The sequence below is a fragment of the Colletotrichum orchidophilum genome, assembly GCF_001831195.1.
Source record: "Colletotrichum orchidophilum strain IMI 309357 chromosome Unknown Scaffold_21.1, whole genome shotgun sequence".
In the NCBI taxonomy this organism is placed as follows: Eukaryota; Fungi; Ascomycota; class Sordariomycetes; order Glomerellales; family Glomerellaceae; genus Colletotrichum; species Colletotrichum orchidophilum.
Window position 1 is genome coordinate 372,180 of NW_019172977.1, and position 26,989 is coordinate 399,168.

The window sequence follows — 26,989 nt, forward strand, 5'->3', positions numbered from 1 at the left end:
TCAATCATCTCATCTCATCACCTCTGCAGACGTCTTGCTCATCGTCATCTACTGGTGATGGCTTACTCCTACACATTTCCCATTTCCATGCGTCCGACTTCGTTTCCCCATTTCCCTTCACATTGCTCGGATTTCGTTTCTTCTCCGTTTGCGAGCACTGTCTCTGCACGTCCGTCCAATATCTTTTCTTCTTTTTTCTTCTATAGAAAAAAAAACGAAAGAAAAGAGATGCGTTTCTGCTGCTCATCTATATTCGTTTTTGCTCGCACGAGCAAATCAACATTAAAAATGACGGGGGGTTTTGGCAAAACCTCGACATGTTTTGCCACCCCATGCCGGCCCAGAATGAAAGCCGAAAGAAAGAGGGAAAATCAAAAACGCAGAACTCGATATACAACGCCGATGTCCCAGATGCTGATGGTTTTTTTTGTGCTGGACGATGATTGTGCTGTTGGGGAAAGGGGCTCGAATAATGCTCCCTCCGTGAGAAGCCCTTCATATACAAAGTTTTCCCTTCTTCTCTTGCTTGGGACTTGGTACCCACCTTCTTCACACATGTATCGTCGTCAAATCTTTCGTCTCATTCAATCTTCTCCGTCGTCAACCCCGAATGCTGTCTGCCTGCTTAATCGACCATCTGGCTCAGGACGCGGATGCTCAGAATCATGACCAATAGGCCGATGGTGACAATGATGAGCAGCGTGAAGCTGAACCAACCGAGGACCATGGCGGAAGTACCGACACCGGAGCGGACCGCGCCGTTACCGAAATCTTGAGCAATAATCGACGCAGCGACGGATGCAGTATGCTGCCACAGTACAGAGACCAGCACGAAGATGGAGGCGATGAAGATGATGGCTAGCGAAATTTGGGATACGGGGCGCGAAGGGAAGGGCTTGACTTCGCGGTCGGAACCCTCGGAGTCCTCCTCCTCGTGCCAACCCGGGAAGGTGGCAAGCAAAAGGAAACAGACGAAGGCGAAGATAATGGCGATGATGCTAAGAGAACTATCAGAGGTGCGCCCCTGCAAGAGACTAGGCGGGGGATCTTACATGAGATAGGGGAACACAATCATATCCTTGAACTGAGCGGCTAGCCAGATCAGGTTCAGAGGGTCCTGGTCGACAGACACCTCGTTGGCGAGAGCGGTGGCATTGTTGCTGCAAAGCCAACTTCCACCGTCCGGGCTGATGCAGATACCAAAGTACCCGACACGGCATGCAAGGCGAGCATCACCGGCAATGTTCTCAATGGCGGTGTGGACATTGTAATCGACTTGCGCCGTGGACGGGACTGCCGTGTAATGATCATAGTACAGCGAAAGCAGGAAGATGTCAGGGATCAAAGGTGATGATGACGAGCAACCTGCCAAAAGTAGAGCTATGAAAGACGTCAGCACACCATTCATGATGTCTCGCAACGAGTCTGAGAAACTCACATAGAAGGATGATGGCGATTGCGATCAAGATCATCAAGACATGGTGGTATCCTAGGAACGGTACGAACCCTTTGTTGGCGCAATGTTAGTCGGATTTCCCTCTTTCATTCTCATCGGATTGGAAGCTGGGACAACTCACGATACCAGCCTACTTGGAATTTCGGCATCTTGACTGTGTGATTCTAGTCCAATCCTCGAGAGGAATGGCTTCTTGTTGGTGACCCACGCCGTCCTCCGTTGTAGCGGAGCGACGGAGGGGTTCTAGTCCTGGCACCTCAGCGTTGGCACGCTTGGTGTCTTTCCCTATCGTCGGCGGGAGGTGATCGCGCGGCGGGGAAGGAATGCGGAGCGAGGGACTCGAGGCTCGTTGGAATGTAGGCGATAAGGTTACTTCGTTGTGGTTGAAGAAACGAGGCAAGTTGATTGCTGGAGAACACCGCGAGGAATGCGGGACGGTGTTGGACCTGCGATTAGAGAGAAGACTTTCCGGTTACTGTCAGACGCAAAAACAAACTTCCACTTTTGATGCTTTCGTCGGGAGTGCAGGACGGGGAAGACAGCAAAAGTGTGAGTGTGAGAGGTGTCAAAGTGAATGTGCGGGTCGGGTCTTCAAGGTGGGAAGAGAAGTGGTTTGATGCAGGTGCAAATATTGGGATGGCTGGGAGGGGAGGGTTGGAAGGTTGGACTTAGTTTTGTCTCTCTGGCAGAAGTGACCCAGAAGCAGAATTGAAAGCGGGATGCCCGCAGTTTCGGGGCGGACGGGGAGGTTTGTACGTCTGTACAAGGAAATATTCAGATGGCTGGGTGGGAGAAAATGGTCAATGATCTGGAGAAGGGGGGACAGTGACAGGTTTGGGAAAAGAGACGTCGACGAGGATGCGCAATTGGTCCTGCCATCCACTTTTTGGTCAAAAAGACTGTGCGGCGGTTGCTCATTAGAGCAGACAATAGTTGGCGCGGGACGACAGTACGGTGGCAGAAGGAGTTACGTAGCTACGCCAACCTCCTCTATTTACTCTTGGTGCTGCGGCCGTTGTCCGGGCGATTTGCAGCGTCGCAGCGGTTCCTGGGCGAGCAGGGCGGAAGGGTGGGGTCAGACCTTTTAAGAGGCGCGGTACGGGTGGGTACCTTGTAGACTGTCCGGGGGAAGGCCCCTGGCCCCTTCGCTGCTTCGCAGCTGTCCTGTGGCCCGTGGGCTTCAGGGCTGCCGTAGTGGGAAAGGCGGTTCCACCAGCACGGGAGGGAAACAGGCGTGAGAGATCAAAAAAAGCCCGGTGGCTGGGTGACGTCTTTTCAGGGGTCCCCCGTCCCGTGTCCCCCGTCAAATCTAAGGCCGCATCTTAGCGCAAACCTCTACGTGCCTAGCCTCTCGTCAGGTCCTGCTCATTCTCAGCTTTCTTTAGCTGAGCTCCAAACAGAACAACCCAAAGCCAAATGCGCGACTGGATCGTGTTCTCTCACTGTCTCTTTTGCCAAGAGCCCCTGCTAACGCCGCTTCAAGTGGGCTGTTTTAACACTCACACTCCCTCTTGGATCTCATGGCTTTCCCTGTTTGTCCATCGCTTGCCCTACCCAATCCAATAGGCACACGACTCGACTCGAGACGGCATCTCGGCGGTTCCTGCATTCGAGATGAGACCCGAAGCCGGGGTCCGACACATCGGGTTGCTTCCTTGATTTCATTCATTCGCTCGTGCCGAGTCTTGGTGATGCGTTGTGACGGCGCACCAAGTACGGAATCTAGCCCTTTGCCCCAGTTGGCATGGCGACAGCATTGGAAAGAAGACTTCCCCGACGACAGCCAAGAATCATTCTCGGGACCTTTGCGGATGCAAACACTCGGCGACCTGGCACTTACACGGTCAGCTCGCTCATCTTGCGCAATAGCTGAGGCTATTCGCAGTCGACTCCCCTGCTCAGCGGATACTTCTACTGCAGGAGCCCCAGGCGGCTCCGTGTTTCCCATCGAGACCCATCGATTTCTCATCCCCACCATGCAAAGTCCCATCTTCATCACCTTTGCAGCGGTAAGCTGCACCAACACACCGCTCGATATAGCGGTCAGTCCAATCTTCAACTTGAGTTCGTCAACCAAGGATTCAAGGCCTATTGAGGCTGCAAAATATTGATTTAGACACCTGTCACGGCTGTCGAATGTCAATCAATGCTTCTGCCTCGCCGGTCCGCATTGACCTCCTTCGGGGATGTTAGCGCCGTCTGCCTGCGGTGTCCGAGTTACCGGAACTGCGCGGATCACGGGAGTCTATGTGTTTGCCTCGCCCAGCCCAGCGACCATCAACAACACTGCCATCCCTGGGGAAACTTTCTTAGGGAGCATTAGAAACTGTCATCATCTGGATCTGTTCGCGCAGGGACACGCCTGGCAAGCCATTGACGCAATCTTTATGCGATCTCGCCTGGCGTATTGAGCCGGTTACCGATTACACAGACACAATACCGAGCAACTATCCTCCCGTGAAGGCACCACAGCCTTCCATCAATTGCCAGCGAAGAACCCGTGATGACTCACTAACAACCTTACCAAGCCTCACAGTAATCGTTTGATGACGGGCAGCATTTCAGCCACATGAGACCAAGCCATCCCTCTGAGTTGTCGCTTTACTCGGAGACCGCAGAAGCCGGCCCCCGGCCTGGTTGAACGTGAATAATATGTGGCTGGTGAACGGAGGTCACTGCGCCATGGCCAAAACTCGACTGCACTGCTCGAGCCGAGACACTATACTCTGTATCCATATAACCGAAATGATGAGCCGTCATATTGGTATCTAACTAGGAGACGTTTCTCAATTCATCGGGGAATACAGATAAACAGGTGTTTATCTGTAGTCAACATGGGTACCAGGTGGTTGCAAAAGAGACGAGCTTCGTATGGATACATGCATATATGCAAATATAAGAGCATCAGTATTGCAAAATGCTCACAGCTTTCTAATTGCATGCGCCCCACCATTTGCTACCCTCAATTCCACGTCATTGTTCAGACCACAGTCGCGAAGCATAGTGCCGAACGTTAACACTCATTGCGCAACCGGCTACAGCAACAAAGACTAGCCCGGCATGAACACGATATCCCAAAGCCGCTCCCAGGCTGGTGCCCTAGACATCCGCGTCGAAGATTTTCTCGACGACAAGCTCCAGTCCACCACCGATCTCGAGAATCTCGACTCCTTAATCGCCAACGTCGAGGTGCAGCGCAGCCAGCTCCAGTCCCAGCTTGACAATGCCATCAAGCAGCTCGATGAAGCTCGCCAAACGGCTGGCGACCGTCAGTCCTCCCTTACGCAGCGTATTCAAGACTTCCAGGAGCTCCAGCACAGCATCGACGTCCGTGTCAAGATTGCGGCAGCTTCCGACGCCCCAAACCAGGCCATCGCGAGGCTGCAACAACCTATGAAGAAGCTGCAAACAATCGAACTCGCCCAAAAATATTTGACGCTGCTGCAAGATGTCGAAAATTTGCGGGCTGAAGCTCGCTCGCACCTCCCCGACAGCCCAAAGGCCGCTTTGGAGCCGTACTCAAAGCTCAAGCAATTGTCGAGGCGCCTGGAGGAGCTTTCGGGACCGGCCGATGATGCGGCGGTACACCTCGTCAACCACGTTCGAAACGTTGCCGGTGCCCTATGGGAAGAGATGAAGAAGACAATGTCGAGCGAACTGGAGGCTGTTCTCAGCAAGAGGTCGTGGCCTATGGTCGAGCCCAGCTCTGAAATGGACGAGGAGTGGCTTGCCTGCTTCGAGAAGTTGCTGGACCTCCAGATTCCCGAGATCATTCTGAGCAAGTCCCTCGTCAGCTTGCTCTCATTCGATGTCATGTCACGAATCTTTATCTCCGAGTTCCGCTTCCACTTTCTCAGCGACAAGCCAACGAGCAAACCCGATGCCATTGGATCGCACTGCTTCCCCTGGTTCTTGGCAACCATCGAAAAATGGGAGGACTTTTATAGGGATAACTTGGGCTTCATACTGGCTGCCAAGTTCCGTGATACGGCCGCGGGTAGTAGTTTGGTATATGTCGACCCTGTCTGTGCTTTCATCACCAGCATGCTACCCGTTATGAGAGAAAAGGTCCAGAATGTAGTTGCAGAATCGTCCAAGAACCCTTCCTTTTTGAGCAGCTTCATGGGGCAGTTGATGACATTCGACGAAAGCATTCGAACAAAGTTCAACTACGACGGTGGTGACCCAGACCAAGGCTGGCCTGGGTTGGCTACTGAGATCTTGGAGCAGTGGTTTGAGCCTTGGTTCCAGGCGGAGAAGGAGTTTGCTCTGGAGCGCTTTCAGGCTATCATGGACAGTCCCGATGCACGAAATATTGACTACGACTATGCTGCGACGGGCAAGACCAAGCCGACTTTTGGAGCGGTGCGAGTCACTGATCTGTTAAGGTCCATCACAGCCCAATACGAGAGGGTGCGCGCCTTCAAACACAAGATTCGATTCTTGATCGGTATACAACTCGATATTCTTGACGAGTTTCATGACCGTCTTCGTGGCTCTCTCGAGGCTTATCAAGCACTTACATCGACTGTCGGCAGAACTTTGCATGGCGTTACGAAAGAACAGCTTGCCGCTCTTGAGGGAACCGGCAGTTTTGAATCTCTATGTAAGGTTTACGGCAGCGCAGATCACGTTGTCAACACGCTCAAAGACTGGGGTAACGAGGAATTCTTCGTGACATTGTGGGACCAATTGCAGGGTCGCGCAACAAAGGAGGGTGAGACGTCACGGATGTCGGGTGAATTGAGTTACAAAGAGGTCAAGGACCGTACCTCTGCTGCTACCGGCTCCGAAGCTGATGACGGTGTTCTCTTTGATGAGACTATCGCTGCGTATAGCCTCAGACGGAAAACGGCGCAAGAGTTTTTGGTTAATGCGCTTGCCGACTCTCATTATAAGGCCTTCAGAGCCTATGCGACACGGACGCATTGGACCACAATTAGTGACAGCGGTTCCGATAGTGAGTTTTCCAGTTTCAACGTCGAATCCTGGTCGATTCTAACCATTTCACAGTTGATCCGTTGCAACTAGCTGTCACACCCGAGCTCGACGAACCCTTGAGAGTAGGTCTACCCGGAGCTCATTTTACGGCGTCTTCCCTAACACAGACTAGTTACTAAAGCGCAACTTCGACTTCCTGCTCAAGGCTATTGGTACGGCAGCGTTCCGACGAACGTGGCGCTCAGCGCTTGACAAACTCCAGGACCTGCTTTGGGGCGAGGTTTTGATGAGGCAGAGCTTCACGGCGTTTGGTGCCGCCCAGTTCACCCGCGACGTCAACGCCATCTTTTCCCTAGTCGAGAGGTATATCCAAAATGGAGTAGGGCCATTGGGTAGTCTCTTTGACGCGCTGAAACTACTCAATCTTCCCAACGAACCCCAAGAGGGCACTCTATCGCTCAAGGATGCCACGGACCGGGTGTTCACCGACAACACCGAGGCCAAGAAGTTGTTGGAGGAACTGGACATTGACACGCTTACTCCTGCAAATGCTAGACATATTTTGCAGCGCAGGGTTGAGAACAAAGAATAGACTGTTTCTACAGCAGGCTCAGAGCTAGTCGGGACGAAACCGACGATGGGCATTTATATATACAGACGCCATACTGTTGCAAACAAGCTGTTATGATAGATCCAGAAACTATGACCCTGAAGTAATTTTTTTTGGCCAAATCCTGCGTGTGCACTTTCTAGTGAATGATCTAAATATGAAAAGCCCTCTCGCATTGTCTTTATGTCTTTTAAACTTAACTGATAGCCCGCATGGTCAGCTCCACGGTGGCAAACGTGCCGGCACTGACAGGCATAGCTCTCAGCAGCGTCGGCACGATTCCCCTCCAGAAGCCGCGTAGGCCCTCGCCGCGGTACGTCTGTGCGAAGCAGTCTCGCATCGACTTGTACCTCTGCTCCTTGCCGAAACCGTCCGTCTGCATCTTGCTCTTGATGACGTCGAACGGGTAGCTGCTCAGCCACAGCGCCTCGCCGGCGAGACCGCCGTAAAACGCAATCTTGTAGGGCGCAATATCCTTGCGGTCCATGTTGTTGCGCTTCGCATCAGCGTTCATCATCCACTCGAAAGCGAGGAACCACACGCCGTAAGCCTGGGCCTCGCGGAGGATCGTGACGGCCTCGCCGCGGTAGAGGCCATTGTTGAGGACGCCGCCGTGGGAGGCGAGCTTGCGGACGCAGTCCAGGGGCCCGGCGTACAAGCGGGCGGCGCCGTGGGGTTGGGTTTGCAGCCTGATGCGGACGTGCTCGATGGGGCCCGAGATGACCGAGTTGGCGACGCCGGCGAAGGCGCCCGAGGCGTAGTATTGGGCGTAGGAGAGGGGGCCTGTGGAGCCGTTGCGGGACTCAAAGAAGCGGCGGGCCTGGTGGAAGCCGGCGAACTGGATGGAGACGCAGGCGCCGATGCCGAGGAGCGGAGTGAGGGTTCCCTTGTAGAAGGCGAAGGCGCCCTCGTTCTTGTAAATTTGGGTTGCGGCGTTGAGGGCCGTTGTCGGGGTTGTTGAGGTCTGGAGGCGAACCTTTACAATGTCGAATGGTTGGCCTGGAGGGGTGTTAGCTCTTCAATTGATTTGATGGAATCGAACTCGGATTGGTTAATTCCTTAACCAGAGTTCGTCGGGGTGAGATGAGCGAGAATGCCGTGAAAGTTGAGTGAGGTTCGGCTGTGATTCCGAAGTCGGCTCCAAAAGCTTCCAAGCCCTTTCTCTCATCACCAAACTCTCCCTCTCGTCTCTGACGTTTGGAACATACCGAGCAAGACCTGGGCAACACCGCCCGCAGCGCCAGAGAACAGGTCCTTGGCTGTCTGCAGGGCACCGCCAACGATCTCGGGTTCCAGCGCGGCGTCCGCCATTGTACTTTCCTCGTCGGTCTGTTTGCCGAGCTCTATTATGTTTACTGCCCCGCCACCGTTGATCGGTGCGCCCTCAGAAGGTTCCTTGGGGAAATTCCGTTCTCGAAAAGAGAGGAATCCACCACCCGAGGCTAGCAAGTGTGAGGAGCAAAGGCACCAGAGGATGTGACGGGGACAATTGGTCTCGGTGATTTTGTCAGAGATAAGTCGTCGGTAAGTTTTGAAGGGAAATATGAGAACCTTTGGCTGGTTTAAGCTCAATGAGATTACCTAGTCATTAAGACCCCCCGATACAGATAAGGCAAGCTGTCTGTGGAGACATGCGAAACGGTCATGGCGTGCTGCTGCTAAGCCCGTTTTGGCAACGGTGAGCCTTCACCTTTGATGAGTAAGTAGGACAAGCGTAGCCGTGAGTGCGTTGGTCGCTGGCAAGACCTTCCTCATCCCAAATAGCGATCGTGCCGAATTTTGTTGTTTCATTCTATCTTTTCCAGCATCATGGCCAAATAACACCTCCTCTTTCTGCCTAACAGATTGTTAGTCTGTCTTTTCAATCATTGGAGGATGGCAACGTATATACCGTTAGGACCCCTTGCAATGGGCTACCATTCTTCGCCATCTAACCCTTGCGATCAAGGAATAGAGATCCTCTGGGTCTTTCATTCTTACATGTGTTAGAGTAGGTTTCACCCGCATACTGTAACATAATGTTGCTGAATGGCAAGTGACTTCCTTACTTGTGGTGTCCGGCGGCTTGGACCATATCTTGTTCATAAGCCATACCTTGCTCAAGAAGAGTCCAGATACCCTGTTCTACGTTCATTTGTCACGCACTTTCAGAAGATTGAAACTCAATTAAGTTACTTCTAGAGTGATTAAAGACCAGAACTGACTGGCGATGCCAGCATAACCTAAGGTCGTGCGGGATGACACCTAGCTCCCACCCCACCAAGCATGTACCTTGACCCCTCACCTCGGTGAACAGGCCACCCTAGATTGGGTGGGCGGCGGACCGTCACTGCAGCTCCCCTCCACACCGTTGCGAAAAATCGCGAGTTCCTACCAACATCAGAAGATGCGCTGAAGGCACCATCAGCTCAATTCCACAATGTCGGCCGAGGGAAAAAAGCCGGAGATGGCTGTGTACGTTTCTCAACTTCCTTCGCCGGTGCGCACAAGCTGACCATTTTTCACCACACCGCAGCAAGGACGCTACGCCTAGCAACCCTCGAGGTATCCCCAAGGCGCCATTCGTCGACAAGGTCGAAGACTACGTCACCACCCGCGAGGAAGTCGAGCCGACGATGCGCAACTTCCAGGAGATGATTTCGTGAGTCGCCCACGCACCACTGGGCAGGCTGGTCATGCACACAGAACTTCAGTCGACGCATCCGACGAGGCGCCTGGGAGGAAATGCTAGGCCTTGGGGACAGTTGGTAACACATCACTTTGCGCAGGAAATACCAGTTCATGGAGCTGAATCTTCAGAAGAGGATGGCTGGACTGAACGATAAGATTCCTGATATCCAAAAGACCCTCGACTCGGTGCGGTTTCTGAAGCTCAGACAGGTGGGAAATATACACGCAAACAGTCGCACACCGATGCGTCAGTAAACAGGAGGCGCTGACACAAGATACAGGGCGAGGATGAACCAATCGAGACGACCTTTGAGTTGAATGATACGCTATACTCCAAAGCAAAGATCCCGCCCACGGAAGAGGTGTACATTTGGCTAGGCGTAGGATTCTTGCTCTCGGGTGGACAATGTCGTGGGTTTCAAGACTAATTGAACGCTAGGCAAATGTTATGTTGTCGTACCCCGTTGACGAGGCCGAGACCCTGCTCGAGTCCAAGCTATCCACTGCGAAAACGAGTTTGTCAAACTGCGAGGAGGACCTGGATTTCTTGAGAGAGCAGATCACGGTACATTCAGGACCTAGAAAGGCTCGACCGCTCATACTAATGAAGCACAGACTATGGAGGTTGCAATCGCGAGAGTGTACAACTGGGAGGTCGTTCAAAAGCGTAAAGATAAGGAAGAAGGAAAGGATATCAAGAAGGAAAAGGACGAAGGCAAGGCCGGCAGTTAAAGCAAAAGCTCGATACCAAACAAAACCACTTGATGACCCTGCCACTTTGCGACTTTGCACAACCACATCCCACGGCACAGCATAAATTGGCTCTATGACCAACAGGGTCGGATCTTTAAGGCGTGTATTCAAGCAAGAGCCCTGCAAGCTTACGAATCCCGGCAAGGGTCACGTAGATGATTTAATTTCAAAGTTTTGGCTGAAGGCCTCCGATACCCCTAAACGGAATTGTAACGATCACGAAGGCGAAGGTTTGCGTTCGTGCTGTGCGAAACTACAGACTGCAGCGTCACAACACATCTAACGCGCGGGAAGGATGATGTCTAAATATGCACGCCCACACCCAATAGCTAACCTGTTGAGACATCGTCCGAGGTCAGCCAGGCAAGCTTAGGTAAGTTACAGCGGTCGGCCAGGACCTTGATGCCATTGACACTGCTGTAGCTAACAGGTGACCGATTCATGACAATCCAGAACAACGCCCGCAAACCAAGACCTGAGACGATGTTTGGCAGGGCAAACTGCACCAATCTACAGCGGCTATGGCTGCTCGTGGGTGGGTTCCAGGTCATTACGTAAGACCGGGCTGCGGCGGAAGACATACGTACTTCGTATCTTGGATGCGGGTGCCCGGTAATAAGTGCGGTGTAGACGGATGGCTAGGTTTGACGGGAGCCCAATTTGTGAGGGGCAACCAGGGGCAACAGCGTGCGGGACCGGTCGCTATGACGATTTTTGGCATTCTGCCAGCAGGTTCACTTTAATTCGACTTCTCAAGCCTCCCCTACTTTCCCGCTAGAGATCTTCCTTTCCCTTACCTTTCCCCACAACCAGCTCTTCTCTCCTAAACACCTACAATCCTGGTTGGCAACTTCCTCAGGAAAAATACCAGTTGCTGTTGTCCTATTATTTCCAAGTCCTGTTTCCTTTCCTCCACCCCGCCATTTTCTTTGCGCCTCTCCAAAATCCCTCTACCTACCTACCTCTAGCTACACCGATCTTCTTCCATCGTGAACGAAAAGGCCCCTAGAACAAGCTCCCACCATGTCCCAGCAAGAACTCGATCCCAAGTATGACCAGTACGACTACCCGACCGTCGCTCCGACGGCGGCCAACGGTCACCCTGGCCATCTCACACCGGAGCAAAAAGCACAGGTCGCCCAGTTGCGTCTGATGCTTGAGTCTGATGGCTACGACAAGCGCCTCGACACCCTGACTCTGGTATTCATTCCCATCTTACAGCAGAAACGCAACAATAGAGAGGCCTGCGTATTTCACATACAGACGACTAACAGCTGAATGATAGCTGCGCTTCCTCCGCGCCCGCAAGTTCGATGTCAACCTGGCCAAGCAGATGTAAGTGGTGCCTCGTCTTCTGCATCAGATTGTGCAACAGCAGCTGACCGCGTACTTGTAGGTTTGTCGACTTCGAGACCTGGCGGAAAACGACCAAGCTTGACAACACCGTGCCGAACTGGGAATACCCTGAGAAGGAGGAAGTGTTCAAGTTCTATCCCCAGTACTACCACAAGACCGACAAGGTACGCCACCTCTGGAACGAGATACCCTGATCGGCACCTTCACCTACTAATGCACTATTTCACAGGATGGCCGCCCTGTCTACATCGAGGCTCTTGGGGGCATCGACCTGAACGCCATGTACAAGATCACCACCGCCGAGCGCATGTTGACCAACCTGGCCGTTGAGTACGAGAAGTGCGCCGACCCCCGTTTCCCCGCCTGCTCCCGCAAGTCCAACCACCTCGTCGAGACCTGCTGCACCATCATGGACCTCAAGGGCGTCACCATCACTCGCGTCCCCCAAGTCTACAGCTACGTCAAGCAGGCCTCCGTCGTCTCCCAGAACTACTACCCCGAGCGTCTCGGCAAGCTCTACATGATCAATGCCCCATGGGGCTTCTCTACCGTCTGGAGCGTCGTCAAGGGCTGGCTCGACCCCGTCACCGTCTCCAAGATCAACATCCTCGGCTCAGGCTACCAGAAGGAGCTCCTGAACCAGATCCCCGCCGAGAATCTGCCCAAGTCCCTCGGTGGCAAGTGCGAGTGCCAGGGCGGCTGCCAGCTCAGCGACGCCGGCCCGTGGCACGAGGCCGAGTGGACCAAGGAGCCCTGGTGGGCGAAGCCCGAGGCCAAGGCCGCTACTGCGGCCGGCGACGTCATTGAGAACAAGGGCGGCGAGACCGTCACTGCCCCGGCCGCCGCCGCCGCTCCTGCGGCTGATGCTACTGCTGACGCCAAGGCTCCCGCTGCGGCATAAACGCTATCTCTGAGAAGGTTGCGTGCATTGAAATTGACGTTGCGAATCGAGTACGGCGCTGCTGGATGAGCAGTTAGAAAGAAGGCGTTGACAAATATGGTGTTGTGTCTGGGGTGAAGACACTGGGTTGGGTGGAAGACGGGTGGCTACCTAAAAACAAGAGCTTCTTTTCCTAGAAACGCTCATACACGTGTTGAACCTGGCAACCTTTGCTATTTTGCATTATACATACTTTCATTTTGACCGTTGGACCTTTTTGAATGACACATTTGCAAACCAGGCAATCATCACCTACAAGTTTTCAGAGGATTTTTATAGACCGCAATTAGCATAATAAGCACTACCCCTGGGTCTTCCGCTTTCTAGCAGATGCCCGTTGTTGTGGTATAAGTTCCCAGCGCCATAACTCCCTTACGAGCAAAGCTCACTCCTCATCGTACATCTCACGATCGTTCAGTGACAGTATACTCCCCCGCAACCCTCGCCCTCTCCATCTTGGCAACCGTAGCCGGCATCGTCTTCTTCAACCTTCCCAGCCCGCCTACCGCCGACCCAAACGCCTCTTTAATCTCTCCCCTCCTCTCCATCGTCTCGAGCGGCAGCACCTCGGCCTCGAGCTCCCTCGCCTCGTCCTCCCTCGCCTTCTTGGCTGCCTCGAAAGCGGCATCGTCCGCGGCGGCGGCGGCCTTGAACTCGTTGGTCATTGCGGCGGCGATGGTGCCCGGGACGGATTTCTTGAGGGCGGCGATCTCATTGAGGAGATCTTCTTCTTCGCGCGCGAGGTCCTCGACGCGCTGGCGGAGGCGCGCGTCCCAGGGTTCGTAGGCCTCCTCTGGCTCGTCCGAGGGGTTGTCGGAGAGGAAATTTGCCGGGTCGGTGTCCATACCGTTGATGGAGAGATTTGGAGCTGCGTAGGTGAAGGTTTTATTGATGTACTGTTCCGGCGATTGCTGTTAGCAGAAATCTAGGATTGATTTTGTCTTTCAAGGAAACGGTTCGCTTCTTCGTCCACACCCGAACCAGAGACGCGAGAGGTAATGAGAGAGTTGGCGAGACACATGGAGTGACCAAAAAATTGCGACATGGCAAGAGCAACTTCAGTGAACTTACCTCGTTCACCAGACGCTCAATAGGCGCCCGCAGTTCGTCCTCCTGCGCATTGCTGCCCTCAATGTGCGGGAACGCATTATCCAGCTGCTCCTGCGCGGCGCGCCGGACATTGTTGAGCAAATACGCGAGGTCATCGCGAGACTGCAGCTCGATCTTCCTGTGGGCATTCTCCATGATTTGTTTCTTTCTCCTCCCTTTTTTTTTTTTTTTTGGGTTACTTCGTCCTCCCCACCTACCCTATAAACTCGTCAGGCGGGAAACCCCAGGTGTCAACTAGTGAGCTGTGCTAGACGGGTCTGCCTGTGTCTCTCTAGCCAGGAATCAACGAATCGATGTTGCGACGTTGGCGCGCGGCGGGGCTTGGTCGTGGTGGGATGCGTCTCGGTGTGATGTTTACTTCCATTTAGTTGCCGCGGCTGGGACGTAATTACGGCCCCCCGGTCCCATCGGTGCGCGTCGAGCCCCGTCATCCGATCTGACCTGTGCTTTTCCCGTCAGCGCGCCCACCTTTCCGCTGCCCCCGGCCCAACGACCGAAAAGCCTTATCAGTAGCTAGCGCGGGTTTATCTTATCTCGTTATCGACATGTGATGCTCTCTCCTCTCTCTCTCTCTCTCTCTCTCCACCTCAGACTCCAAACCCCGGAATCGGACGAGAACCGCCGAGATCGGACAGTGGCCAGAAGGGTGAGCTGTGCTCGGTGTATGGAACACGGACCAGAAGACAGACCTGGATGTCCAAGGAGACTGTTCAGTTACCTTGGGAGGGGCGGTGGCACTATGCGGAACGGATTGATCACCAGAAAAGAAACCTCATTCCTAGTTACATAGTACAGAAACGCTGCAAGGGGAGGAGGATGGCGATCGTCGAGGTCACAAGGCGCAGACCAGATCTGGGGCCCACGGTTCAGATTTTGTTCAAGGGATAGAATCAACGTCAATAGTCAATCTATGAGAGACATGAAGAATGACGACTGGTGTGGGCAGCATCGGCCGGTCATGTTTAAAATACATAGCACCACTGAACGATACTTTCTTCACAGTGAACAATGTCTATAAAAGGACGAACAATCCGACTAATGACCACACATCCCAGTCCGTTAAAAGATGGAAAGATGCGCCTTCCACCTTATGCTTCCCGGCCGAACCGGATGTACTAGGTGTTGGTGGCCAAACTCTCGACTTGACGATGGCCCCTTACAACTTGGCATTTGCTGGAGCCGTCTGGGATGATGCATCTCGGCGCTATGACTGCGAAACTGGGACGGATCTGCATGGAGAGGATGGATGGCTACCGCACCATCGAATCAAAGCAGCCCCAGGGGCTTCAAACTTCAAGAGTCAAGACCGCGCTCCCAATTGGAATTATGGGGCGAGGGTTTACGGGATGGTTCAGCTGGTTGATGCCGCTGGGGTAAATGCTGTTTGGGCAATGCCCACGTTTTGGGTACCTGGAGACAGTGTGAAGAGTGAGGACCGGCACAGGTAGAGAAGAACCGCAAAAACTCTGAGTCCTTTTTGTTCTTCCTCTTCATGTTCTTCGCCTCGGATCGTGTCCCTCACCGTACGCCTACCTCCATCACCTTGACGGTTCGGGCGCAATAGGCACAGGAAGACAATGCATCGCACTTTCACCATCCGCATTCTCATGCCACGGCGTGGGGACCTTCTAGGACGGGAAAGGTCTAGGCGAAAGCTGCCCTGGATAGGTTAGGGGGCCCTCGGGTCTGCAGTCAAGGTACAGTAGCGCCGGTCTGCGGTCTTGCGGTCCTCCGTGGTCTGGACAAACTGGACCCTCTTTCTCAGCTCAGGTTCGACGCCATTTGGGACCACACCGACGACAGTGCGCTGGGCTAACGGTGAGAGGTTCGAGTCAGAGGTTGAACAGGCTGTTTCATCGATTTTCGAGATCACAATAATACTGCCCGCATTTATTTCATGACTGTAGCATAGGCTTTGTACAAGGCATCCAATCAGTGTCTGGAACACACAGAGGTGGTTGGTTGTCGCCTTTTAATTACTCCGATGTTACCCGCGGACCCTGACGTGGTGGTACATACCCGGCCTGCGCTACCTTGGCTGCCCGAACTCTCCTACAACGGAATAGGGACATACTTGGACGGCTGAAAATTACCTGATCGGTCAGGGCGTTGTGTGGATCACGATGGCGGAAAGCTTTGCCATGAACAGTGTCTTTGTGACGCTATTGAACTATGGAAATGGTAGGAAATCAATAATAGGGAAAACCGCGGCAAAGGCGGCATAGTACACGATCGAGGGTGAGAAGAGGGTATGTGCTTGCAATCCCGAGGAACGCCCCAACCCAAAAGAAAAAGGAACGGCAACAAACAAATAAGAGATATAGTTCAACGACTCCCATCTCGCCAAAACAATCCCAACTCCCCCGATGATTCCCAAAGGCCGGTACTGGTAAGAGTTCCCCAATCTCGAGATGTAGGAAATGTGAGATGTACTGTGCTTCCGATCAGTATATTCCTATGCACGTCCGTGGTCGGTCCCGACATGGGCCCATGCGCCGTGGTGGTTCGTAATGCAGTCTGATCAAAAAATTGTAGAAGAGTCGCAAGGGTTACAGGTCGTGGCCGGACGCCGTGATGTGGAAAGAAAAAGTGTCTCGTGAGAATCGTCGGTCTAAGTACTCAGGACGTAGATGTTCATGTGAAGCGTCATGGCTGTCTCCGAGGGGCGCGTTATTGGGGGAACATGTTATTAATCTCCTCGTCGCTGAGGACAATCTCGTGTACGGGCTCCCGTCTGTTCTCGAGGGGTACGTAGTCGCAGTCAACGTATGACGGCAGGAAGATTTCTGTGGACACTGGTCAGCAGGAAACGGGGTTGAAGGTTGGGCCAAGCTCGGTACTCACCTGGGTTCCACGCAAAGCCCTGGCTCGAGGAGAGGTAGGTGATCTGACTCTGTGTTAGCCGACGTTCCTCGACGTTCCTTGAGGAGGACGAAAGTGGTCTTACAAGGCGGGGAGTTCCGTTCGGTTCGCCGATGTTGATAACGGTACTTTCCTGCTTCGACAACGCGGAACCTGTCCGTGATGTGAGTAAGAGACCCAAGCTGTCATGTACAGAGTCCGAGACAGGCAGATCGGACAAGGCTGCAAGGCCCGGGCTGTGTAGCTACAAAGCAAAGTGGGAGGACATACTGAGAAGGCTGGGCCGACGTTCGTGGACCATCTTTCGCTTCTGAGCGGAAGTCGGTGAAGAGGTTCGAGGTGAACTCGAGTACGTCGACGAGGAAGAACTAGCAGCATCCCGGACCTGAACGGACTGGTGGTGGTGATATGTGTTGGCCGACGACGGGGTCATCGGAATTGCAATCGACGACGACATGGTGTATGGGGTTCCGAGGGGGAAAGAAGAAATACCCCAAGGTGAGACGATAAACTTCAAGAATGATTCAAAGCAGTCGGAACGATCGAGGAGAAGGACGTGAGAACGTACACCGGGCGGCTTGTCAAGTGGAAGGACCAGTGCAGTGGCGAAGCGAAGAAGGTGTTGAAGGAGTCAAGAATGAGATTCAAGGTACGAGAATGGAGAGAAGGTGTGCCTGTGACTGTACAGTGCTAAGGTGTGCTTGCAGGACGAGGCCCAACGAGGCATCCGGCCGGTGAACACATCATCCCATGGGGGGGTTGATAAGAGATAGGTGCCGGATTAGCAGGCCGTGCTAAGGACGGACAGTGACACTCACCGACGGCTCTAACAGTGGAATTGCGGGAGAGACCCTCGCATCATCATGGCAAGGATCTAGGACTGTCTCCATAGTACATGGGGGCAGCCGTCCCCAGACCAGGCCAATCGGAGGTTGTCGCTGTCACCAACCTGGGTAACGTGCTGCAGGCACTTCGCCTTGCTCCGGGTCATCTGCTGAGCCAATCAATCGACTAGAGAGGGGCCAATGAGGTCTGCTGGGGTTCCCGACGGCACGTGACCTTGGAGCATCGACCAGATTCCTGACTAAGCTGGGCCGAGAGGCTGCATGCGTATCCGATTGACGCCTACAGGCTAGGTAGCTCGAGCAAGCAAGCACCACCACCATCACCACCCAGCTTGAAATCAACAAACTTGCCGTTGTCAACGACACCGCCCATCTCCTGCGATCTCTCGTCTCCTACGACCACCGAGATATCTCGAGTGCCGAACGTCATTATCTCACGCCGCCGCCAATAGCTCACAAATTTCCGACACAATGGGTGACGTCTTGGTAGAAAACCCGGCCAACCAAGTTGCTCCTCACAAGAAGACGGCTCCCTCAACAATCCCTAGTATCGAGAACTTTGAGGGCATCGCGACGGAGGGGGGTGATGACTATGCCACATTGAAAAAGTTGCAGAGACAACTGGAGTATATCCAGTTGCAGGAGGAGTACATCAAGGATGAGCAGAGGTTCGATTCTCGCACGATCATTGCATGCCACCTGGTTTGCTGACCCGCCGGTACAGGAGTCTGAAGCGCGAGCTCGTCCGGGCTCAGGAAGAGATCAAGCGGATCCAGAGTGTTCCTTTGGTGATTGGGCAATTTATGGAGGCCATCGACCAGAAGTACGCAGACCCCGCAGGCAGCTCCCATTTCAAGCTCAACATTACTAACCCATGACAGTACCGGAATCGTTCAGTCGTCCACGGGCTCGAATTATGTTGTCCGCATCCTTTCAACCCTCGACCGCGAGAAGCTCAAGCCCTCTTCCTCCGTCGCCCTCCACCGCCACTCCAACGCCCTCGTCGACATCCTCCCTCCGGAAGCGGATTCATCCATCGCCATGCTTGGCGCCGACGAGAAGCCCGATGTGACATACGCCGATGTTGGTGGTTTGGATATGCAGAAGCAGGAGATCCGTGAGGCTGTCGAGCTGCCGCTGACGCACTTCGACCTCTACAAGCAGATTGGTATCGACCCTCCTCGCGGTGTCTTGCTCTATGGTCCTCCGGGAACGGGAAAGACGATGCTGGTCAAGGCTGTGGCGAACTCCACAACGGCAAACTTCATTCGTGTTGTCGGATCCGAGTTCGTGCAGAAGTATCTCGGTGAGGGTCCTCGTATGGTCCGTGACGTCTTCCGCATGGCTCGCGAGAACGCCCCCGCCATTATCTTCATCGACGAGATCGACGCCATCGCGACGAAGCGTTTCGATGCGCAGACTGGTGCCGATCGCGAAGTTCAGCGTATTCTCCTGGAGCTTCTCAATCAGATGGACGGTTTCGACCAGACCGCCAACGTCAAGGTGATCATGGCCACGAACAGAGCCGACACCCTCGACCCTGCCCTTCTCCGTCCCGGACGTCTGGACCGCAAGATCGAGTTCCCTAGCTTGAGAGACAGACGCGAGCGCCGTCTCATTTTCTCTACTATTGCTAGCAAGATGAGTCTGGCCCCCGAGGTCGACATGGACTCCCTGATTGTTCGCAACGACCCTCTCAGTGGTGCTGTTATCGCTGCCATCATGCAGGAGGCTGGTCTCCGTGCTGTGCGGAAGAACCGCTACAACATTATCCAGAGCGATTTGGAGGATGCTTACTCAAGCCAGGTCAAGGGTACGAGCGACGAGAACAAGTTTGATTTCTACAAATAAGCGACTGTTCCCCAGGGTAAGGTACAGGCGGAGACGGCGCATCGTGGGAGAAACGAAACAGAGCTCGCTGCAAAGCTGGCAATGTATATGGGCGCGGGGGACACGGCTAGGGAAGGGAAGGAATAGACTTTTCAAGGCTTTGGGGAGCGAGGCTTGGCGTCACGTTGTACAATACAATACAATACAATACACTCGATGAAGAAGTCGCGTTGCCGCCTGCTATTGGGAACCTGTGTGTCACTACCGCCTCGTTGAGGTACGTGTTGGAGGAAATATGATGATGAGTCTGCCTGTCCTGCAAATGTCATTAAAGACCATGGAGTATCCGCGTTGAGCTGTGTGGATGCATTTAACATGGGAGTTTAGTGGCCGTGGTTTTCACCACGCAAGACCCTATTCCCCTGTGATTGGAATCGAGAGGGGAGTAGGGGACGGCTCGAAAACACCAAGGCGTTGATGACTGACGAAAGTACCGTAGGCAACTAAATATATCCAAAACATATCCAGAAGAGCACAGGAAAAGGAGGGATAGGCGCCCATACCTGGCCTCCTCTACCTATTGACAAGCCTCGAACATGAGCTCGGGGGATGGTGAAGGGCACAAACATCTGAAGCAAAACAAGAAGAAGGGAAGGAGGGGGACAGAACAAATGAAGAGAAAGCAAGGAGGAATTACATTCCTGTATTCCCATGTATATAAACGCCCAGGCTTTCGTCACCTCTTTCCTATGGTACTTGATGAAATCCCGGCGCATTACCTGCCGGGTTCTGGAACGGCGACGGCCGTTGAATACCCCGGGAAACTTTTAGCTTCAGTCAAAAACTTCCGTCGTGGTCTTTCTGGTCGAAAGGCCGGCCGGCCTACGTTATCGAAGGTGGTGGAGGGTTTCTCACTAGAGATCGGTCGGTAGGCAGACAAAGATCGCATCACTTGTCGTCTTTTTTCGATCCCCATTACACCGTATCAGCCGCCCGATAAACATGTTCGCCCTCCTCGCCCAAAGGCTATTTCGACGACCTACTGTTCAACACGAGATTTATCAAGTACTTGTAAACAAACACTGTTCAGTCACACAACAGGTTGAATAGATTCCGGTATAGTCGATCGAATACCATTGTCAAGGTTATTCTGGATTGTGGGCATAGACCCTTTTAGCCCCTTTCCAATATTTTCCGGACCCGAAACCCTCTCTCCCTTAGCTCTCTATTGATTCGGTATCTTTTCCCTTCCCCTTTTTACCCTTGCCTTTTCCTTTCCTTTTTTCCATTCATGCTTGGGCCTGGAAGCTTTCTTATGTCTAATCTCGTACTTTAAGAAGGCTCTCAGGAGGATAACGTGAAGAAACCGTGAATCATGAAGCCATAGCAAATGAAGCAGCATCCCTCCCAAGTCTATCGAATCGTGCCCAGCCTGCTCAGTCGTGAAAACGCTCTTAAATAAAAAAAAAAAGGAACAAGCGATGCCGCCGTCGCTGATGCAAAACAGTCCTAATGCAACATGTGATGCCTACCATCTCAACAGGGGGTATATCCGTCTGCCCTTCGCATCCACTCCTTCCCTTACTCCTTCTCCCTGTCCGAGCAGTGGGCAAGGTAATTAAGATTATCATTACCCATTACTGCTTTGATGTTGACCACCGCGTTTGCTTCAGTGTTGAAGTCAAAGGGGGCTCAACTTGCCATGCCATAATTGTAGGTTATCTGTACGCTGATATGATCGTACAGGTACGTCTTCGTCTGCCTAATATTGATGGTTAAGGCAGTGATTTTGTGTCGTGAAAGTATGTGTGCAGCTGCCACTACCGCAACTAAGAGCTCAGCGCCACGCCAAGTTCAAGCATGAGCTTCACGAACTTTGTATGCAGCTCAATAAAGAAGTCGGGCATGCCGACGAGCTCAGCAAGGCCTCGGGCCTTGAGTGAGACTCCACCGGGGCCACCACCCATTCTCCTCGAAAAGCCACCACCTCCTGTGAGAAAGCTGCTGCCACCACGGTCTTGTCCTTCCCGTTCAGGTTTGACCATCGTGGGATAAGAGCTGTGGTGCGGGGGTCCTCCCAGAGGACTGGCTTCGGCAGCTTTCTCGGCCTCGGCTTCCGCCAACTGTTGAATCCACGAGGCAAGATCGCGGAAAGCAGCAGCCATGAAGCCAAATGTTTTCATCGCCAGCCGCTCCTTATGCGTGCTGAGAGCCAGAAATGCATACACGCGCTTGTGGCCGCGAGCGTGCATATCTGGGATACGAAAGATGTAGGCTGTCGTGTAGCCATTGACAGGGTCGCCGAAGAAGATGGGGCCCCCGGAAGCTGCTGCCCCAGCGCTATGTGTCGTGACAAAGGCTGGTATGTTGCTTGACTGCGGCGACGCACTCGGCGTTGGGTTGGCAGGGGCGCGAGGTAGTGTCTCCAGCGAAAGTGTTCGCAAACATGAGGATCGCACGATCGAAAAAGAGGCTGGGATAAGGGGTTCATGGGTCGAGGTATAATCGAGATAATGGGTATGACTAGCATGTCTTCCTGACGACATGCTGGACCGTGTTGTCGTAGAGCCCGTCGCCCTTCGGTGCATTCGTTCGGGTTGGCTTTCTCCATCGGTATCGCTAGCGGATGAGGCTTGGGAGGTCGGTGGCGATGCCTGTCCATATACCCTGGCGTAAGGAGCGCGAGTGCGCAATGTAGGGCCTCGTTCAGCCTTCAAGTCGCTTTTGTCCTTGCCTCCTTGTCGTTGCGGTAGTGTCAGCGCGCAATTTTCACAAGGCCCGGCGCGCTTCGTAACGTAATCGTCATATGTTCGGCGAAAACTCGAGTCTCGTCGTGGTTGCTGCTGCTGCTCCGATATCCGGCGGGGACTTTCAGGTGGGGTCTCGATCGCGGAAGGCGACAGGGGGGAAGCTGGCGAGTTTGTGGTAGAATTTGTCGAGGATGCGCGAAGCATGGCGGCGCGCTGGATCTGGGCTTCATTCTCGGAAACAGACAGAGATGAACTGCGGTGCGAGCCGAGGTGCATCTTTCGCAGCGCTTCCGACATGGCCACGGTCTGGTTCAGAGATCCAGCCGCGACTGGGGCGCTGGTCCGGGGTCGGAGCTGATCTTGATCGGCATAACCGGCGGCGCCATCATCGAAGCATGTTGTGCATGGGACTGGCAAGCCCTCGGTGACCATGAGCGGGGTCGGGCCATGTTGGTCACAGTAGTGAGCGAGGCATAGCTGAAGGCCGGTCATTAGCGACAGCGAATCTGGTGGTTGGTTCATGGTTGCAGGGTGTTCGCGAGGAGTGGCGAAGGTATGCTCAAATGACGGGACGCGCATCGTGAGGATACCGCAGCCTTGGGTATGATTGGCAACAGAGTGAGGCTCTGCAACGTTCGAGGGGTAGGGTTCTGAAAGAAGAGGTGTAGCAATGACAATGTCACGCAGGGCTTGGGATATGGGAACAGCTTATACCAGCCGTGGAGGTGAGTGCGGAAGGGTACGATCGTGGACGGGAGAGTAGAATGCGAGTCGTGTCATGCGCCCGAGGGTAGAATTGTACGTATGAGAGGCAGGGTAGGGCGAGGATGTATGGAAGAGGCCATGGCGGCGCAGTCTCCCTTTCTTATGGGAAGTTCAAAGGGGGTCTGGGTGGTTGAGATGAGTTGGGCATGGGAAATGATGGGGGAGGACAAGATGGAGGGGTGGCTAATTAGGGGACGAGTAACGGAGGATGGAGACATGGGAGTAGATAGGATGGGATGAGAAGTTGGGCAAGGTGAGGCCGGTTGCAACAGGCAGGGCCCCGGTCGTGGGGGATGCTATCCTGATTGCCGGTGTCTCGTGTCGGGCTTGTCTGAGTGTCTGGGAGCGACGGGGAAGACGGAGAGGATGGGGATGTGCACTGATATGCGGGAAGCGGTGAGGCGGTGAACGAGCGGCTTCTCGCCAATAATATAACGACGGTCGGTCAGGTTTGACGGCCAGGGACAGTAGGAATGCTGCAATCCAGATTGGCTGGCCGTGGGAAATAGGCCTTTTGGTAGGGAAAAGATATCGAGGCAGCAGCATTAAGGAGAGAGCAAACTTACTATGGATGTCATGACGTACTCCCTCTCCCCAGGCCGAATCCGGGTCTTGTTTGTGTTTCGCCAATAAACAGATGAGCGCAATCAAGTCCGGGGGGGAAGGCTATTGTTGTCGTAGGAAGACCAGCAAGGGTTAATTATTGCACTTTGCCTTCCGTTTGGGGGCGATTTTTGGGCCACGAGGGACGGCGGGATCGCAGACAGAGAATGAGAAGTGATTAGAAGCCCCAGATGATGGCGAGTAGAAAAATGAAATTAAAGTGGTGTTTCTCGAAAGGAGACGTATGGATGAGACGGCAACGACAAGTCGTGTGTGTGTGCGCGCGCGCACCTATGCCTCTCTGTGTGTGTGAGAGAGAGAGGGAAAAAGAGCGAGTGAGGAGTGAGTTGAAAGAGTCCCAAGAGTGTGTAAGAGAGAGGCGAGCAAAGTGGGTGTGTGAATAAGTGGGTGTGTGGTGCGGATGCAGCAGCCACGATCCAAGGCAAGTGCGACTGCGATGGGAAGCCGAGAGGGAAAGAGCGAGCGACCACTGGCGGGAAAAGGTACAGATACTGGACGAGGATGAGGACGAGCAACGACCAAACAAAGTGCTTTGCCCTCAAAGAGCTGTTGCCGCGAACGCTAGGAAGACGCAGACCCGGACTAAGCAGCAACGATGGGCGGGGATCCCGGAAAGTGCAGGTTCGCGTCGTATGAGGAGCGTGGGAAGTCCCGGCCGGATGCGATGCAGGGCGACTCGATGCTGATGGACGTTGGCGAATTCTGGTCCGGCCTTGGGATGGGACGGCTGGTCTGGTTGGTCGTCGATGATGCTAGCCTGCTCCAACTTGGTGGCTAGAATTGATGGGAACCAACGGTGGGACTGACGGGAGATGGTGAACGACTTGGTGAGCTACTACGTAGTCCATGTGCTAGCAGTGATACCCCGATGTTTCTGACAGAGAAGATGGAATCGATACGACTAATCAATGGTAGGTTTCTGCAGAGGGTGCTTGACAATGACACGCGCACTAGTAATGAGTCGACGCTGAGTGGCTGAAGATGGTAACAAAATGCCAAAAAAGACGAGGACGAGAAAGAGAACTTCAACGGGGCGGCGGCCACGGCATGGTCACTGGTCAATCCATTTATTACCACATCATGTAAGTCTTCATCCATCGAGTGGAATGAACAAGGCCCCGTGGAGGGCGGGAGGGGAGGGAGTCAAGGCGATTCTTCATATGCGGGGCACGCCAGGGAAAATAAACAACCCGTGACATTGACGACGACAAATATTTCCTACGATTATCGTGGGCTTCACCCACTCAGATGTCCCTCCGTGGGTGATCGGTACCTGGCCTTGGGTTCTGCCGGCAGCTCGGGACTGTGACCTCGGGCACAACTGCGATTGGGTGCTTGCAACGACCGGGGCGGGGAAGAATAAGACTGGAAGAGATGGCAACGAGAAAACACCACCAAATGGCAGGCTGAGTACCTAACACAGACGAGACCTGGGCCCGGGAGACGACGACGTGGGACGACCTGGACACTGGGGCCGGGCTGTTGACTCGCTCTAGAACTCGGAGGACCCACCCAGACCAGAGGAGTCCCAGCCTATTTTGAGCCTTTTTGAGTCTTTGACGAATTTTGTGATTTGCTAATACCCATTGTCCAAGTCGAAGCCGCCGTCCTGTCGTCGCGTGCCAGTGGGGACGGGTTAAAGCCTCGGTGGGAGATGGGGACGTTTCGATGGAGACAATGAATTCTTCGTATGTAAGGCGATGCTCTATAGCTGTGCGCTAACGTCAAAAAGAGATTCGCGGCGGAGTAGGGGTCGCAGAGGCGAAGGCATGCCAGGAAAGGCGAGTGGTTGATTCGTATTGGGCGTGGACCAGCATCGTTTGACCGCACGTTAGCTGGTGCAGACGCTCAAGTAGGTAGACGCGCCGTCGTGGTGCAACTGCTCCGTCAAACGTCTCTGTTCCAAACGAGAGGGGACAGAACTGACTGAGGGATTATACGGACCGCAAGGCAATGGAGTAGCAGGCGCTAGGGTGTGGTCAACTTCCAGACGTTGCAACTGTGAATCATAAGGCGAGTATTTCGCGGTATACGGATAGCTATTCGCGAATTAGTCGGTCATGAGCACTGAGCAGAGCCAAGTAAACTCCGCACGTCTCCGTTGCGGCCATGGGTGGTTGTAGCCTCGCAGGGAACAGTGTTTTGCGTCCCAGGTTCTTGATCATTCGGGATTCTCGACGTTCCAATAAATCCCGAGCCCAATGTCCCTAGTCTGGTTCAGCTTTCTTTTTCCCCCATCGCACCTCTTGTTGCCCGACCCGACAGTGGGGAGGAAGGGTTGTCTTGTTGTTTTCCTCTTCCTTTGTCGAGAAAATTGGGGGGCCAAAACCCGACGCAACCGCAAACAGCTGACTGGACCGAACCACCACCCTTGCCCGTCTGGTCGGAAAGAAGCAGTATCCCTGTCGGCCGGATGTGGATAGTGGGCAAGAGGGCTGCAAGCAAAGACCCAGTTGGACCGCGAGTGGCAGGATTGCTGGGATGTGGCTTGGCACAGTGGAAGGAATTCAAACGAGGGGTAGAGTTGTCCACAACTTCCAGAAGCATTCCAGCGGATGGACGGTGGGCTGGAACTTGGGGACCAGGATCGGTGCACGGCCGCCAGTGAAGTGAGGTGCGGGTCCGCAGGACGGTGGCATGGGCAAAAGGCGGGCGGGTTTCCTGGTGACGTTGCCAATTGCCTCGCCCTCTGCTCCGTAAGCGGACGCGGTTAGTTCTTGAGCATCGGGCAAGGTCCTGTTCTGGCCCGGCCAAAGAGTCGGAAAAGCTCGTACATGGTAGAGTCGTTTTCTAGATGGAGGTGAAGGTCAAGTAGAGTTGGTTTGGGGTTTGCGGATGAGGACCCCGCGTCTATACTTAATCGTGACTGAGGACGGCAGTGAGTGGCCTGGATGGAAATAAAAGCTTGGCAAAACGTGAGCTGCATGTACGTATACGCGATGGTCCCATGGTGCCGTATGGTATGGCGTACCACGGTCTTCGGCGGAGCAGACACGAAAAAGGGGGATTGAAGTCGGGTTCCTTGTTGTGTTTGGACTCTCGGTGTTTCTAGCGTTCCCTGGTGGATTTTCTCTCTTTTCTTTCTTTTCCCCTTCCTGGGTGTGAATTTTGAAAATGCAGGGTAGCTGGCACGCTGGGTAGCTTAGCGACCGAGGCAGGCGCATGCTGACCGCCCTAGGTGCCCAGGCAAGAATTTCTTTGGGACACGGATCCATCACCTGTATTCGTACGGATAGAGAGTATCCGTAGAGGGGTTTGGAACTCTGGATGGGGCAAGAGAGGAGAATGGGAGTCCTTGCAAGTTGCGCCGTTCTCGTGATCAGGATCCCTTCTCCCTACACATCCAGCTTTGCTCCTTCCCCCTCGAGTTGTTGAGTTTGCGCTTCAGTCTGGGGGTTGGTTTCGCACGAGTGAGAGTCGGGAAGGAGGTGATGAGGTAATGCGGGGCTCTTTCATCAGTGAGGTGGGCTGCGATCA

The 26,989-nt window shown here is 53.8% G+C and overlaps 9 protein-coding genes across 9 annotated transcripts; 4 read left to right on the forward strand and 5 right to left on the reverse strand.

Annotated features, from left to right (window-relative positions):
- Positions 1-625: 625 nt before the first annotated feature.
- On the reverse strand, positions 626-1,605 carry CORC01_03559 (uncharacterized protein; the record flags this gene model as incomplete). Its single annotated transcript, XM_022615208.1, has 4 exons — positions 626-998; positions 1,053-1,380; positions 1,439-1,507; positions 1,578-1,605. 4 exons carry the CDS (start codon positions 1,603-1,605, stop codon positions 626-628), a joined length of 798 nt encoding a protein of 265 aa, XP_022478386.1.
- A 2,911-nt stretch (positions 1,606-4,516) lies between these two features.
- CORC01_03560 (RINT-1 family protein) lies at positions 4,517-6,989 on the forward strand (the record flags this gene model as incomplete). The annotated part of the gene is made up of 3 exons (XM_022615209.1): positions 4,517-6,416; positions 6,470-6,519; positions 6,570-6,989. 3 exons carry the CDS (start codon positions 4,517-4,519, stop codon positions 6,987-6,989), a joined length of 2,370 nt encoding a protein of 789 aa, XP_022478387.1.
- A 214-nt stretch (positions 6,990-7,203) lies between these two features.
- CORC01_03561 (uncharacterized protein) lies at positions 7,204-8,318 on the reverse strand (the record flags this gene model as incomplete). The annotated part of the gene is made up of 2 exons (XM_022615210.1): positions 7,204-8,006; positions 8,216-8,318. The coding sequence occupies 2 exons, from the start codon at positions 8,316-8,318 to the stop codon at positions 7,204-7,206; spliced, it is 906 nt and encodes a 301-aa protein (XP_022478388.1).
- Positions 8,319-9,426: 1,108 nt separating this feature from the next.
- On the forward strand, positions 9,427-10,409 carry CORC01_03562 (prefoldin subunit; the record flags this gene model as incomplete). Its single annotated transcript, XM_022615211.1, has 6 exons — positions 9,427-9,461; positions 9,523-9,648; positions 9,776-9,887; positions 9,959-10,057; positions 10,117-10,242; positions 10,293-10,409. The coding sequence occupies 6 exons, from the start codon at positions 9,427-9,429 to the stop codon at positions 10,407-10,409; spliced, it is 615 nt and encodes a 204-aa protein (XP_022478389.1).
- A 1,044-nt stretch (positions 10,410-11,453) lies between these two features.
- CORC01_03563 (CRAL/TRIO domain-containing protein) lies at positions 11,454-12,687 on the forward strand (the record flags this gene model as incomplete). The annotated part of the gene is made up of 4 exons (XM_022615212.1): positions 11,454-11,630; positions 11,716-11,765; positions 11,827-11,950; positions 12,016-12,687. 4 exons carry the CDS (start codon positions 11,454-11,456, stop codon positions 12,685-12,687), a joined length of 1,023 nt encoding a protein of 340 aa, XP_022478390.1.
- Positions 12,688-13,130: 443 nt separating this feature from the next.
- On the reverse strand, positions 13,131-13,971 carry CORC01_03564 (uncharacterized protein; the record flags this gene model as incomplete). Its single annotated transcript, XM_022615213.1, has 2 exons — positions 13,131-13,622; positions 13,798-13,971. 2 exons carry the CDS (start codon positions 13,969-13,971, stop codon positions 13,131-13,133), a joined length of 666 nt encoding a protein of 221 aa, XP_022478391.1.
- Positions 13,972-16,506: 2,535 nt separating this feature from the next.
- On the reverse strand, positions 16,507-17,155 carry CORC01_03565 (uncharacterized protein; the record flags this gene model as incomplete). The annotated part of the gene is made up of 3 exons (XM_022615214.1): positions 16,507-16,622; positions 16,681-16,851; positions 16,969-17,155. The coding sequence occupies 3 exons, from the start codon at positions 17,153-17,155 to the stop codon at positions 16,507-16,509; spliced, it is 474 nt and encodes a 157-aa protein (XP_022478392.1).
- Positions 17,156-18,014: 859 nt separating this feature from the next.
- CORC01_03566 (26S protease regulatory subunit 6B) lies at positions 18,015-19,394 on the forward strand (the record flags this gene model as incomplete). Its single annotated transcript, XM_022615215.1, has 3 exons — positions 18,015-18,211; positions 18,268-18,366; positions 18,425-19,394. The coding sequence occupies 3 exons, from the start codon at positions 18,015-18,017 to the stop codon at positions 19,392-19,394; spliced, it is 1,266 nt and encodes a 421-aa protein (XP_022478393.1).
- Positions 19,395-21,202: 1,808 nt separating this feature from the next.
- Positions 21,203-22,702, reverse strand: CORC01_03567 (uncharacterized protein; the record flags this gene model as incomplete). Its single annotated transcript, XM_022615216.1, has 1 exon — positions 21,203-22,702. The coding sequence occupies one exon, from the start codon at positions 22,700-22,702 to the stop codon at positions 21,203-21,205; it is 1,500 nt and encodes a 499-aa protein (XP_022478394.1).
- Positions 22,703-26,989: the final 4,287 nt, after the last annotated feature.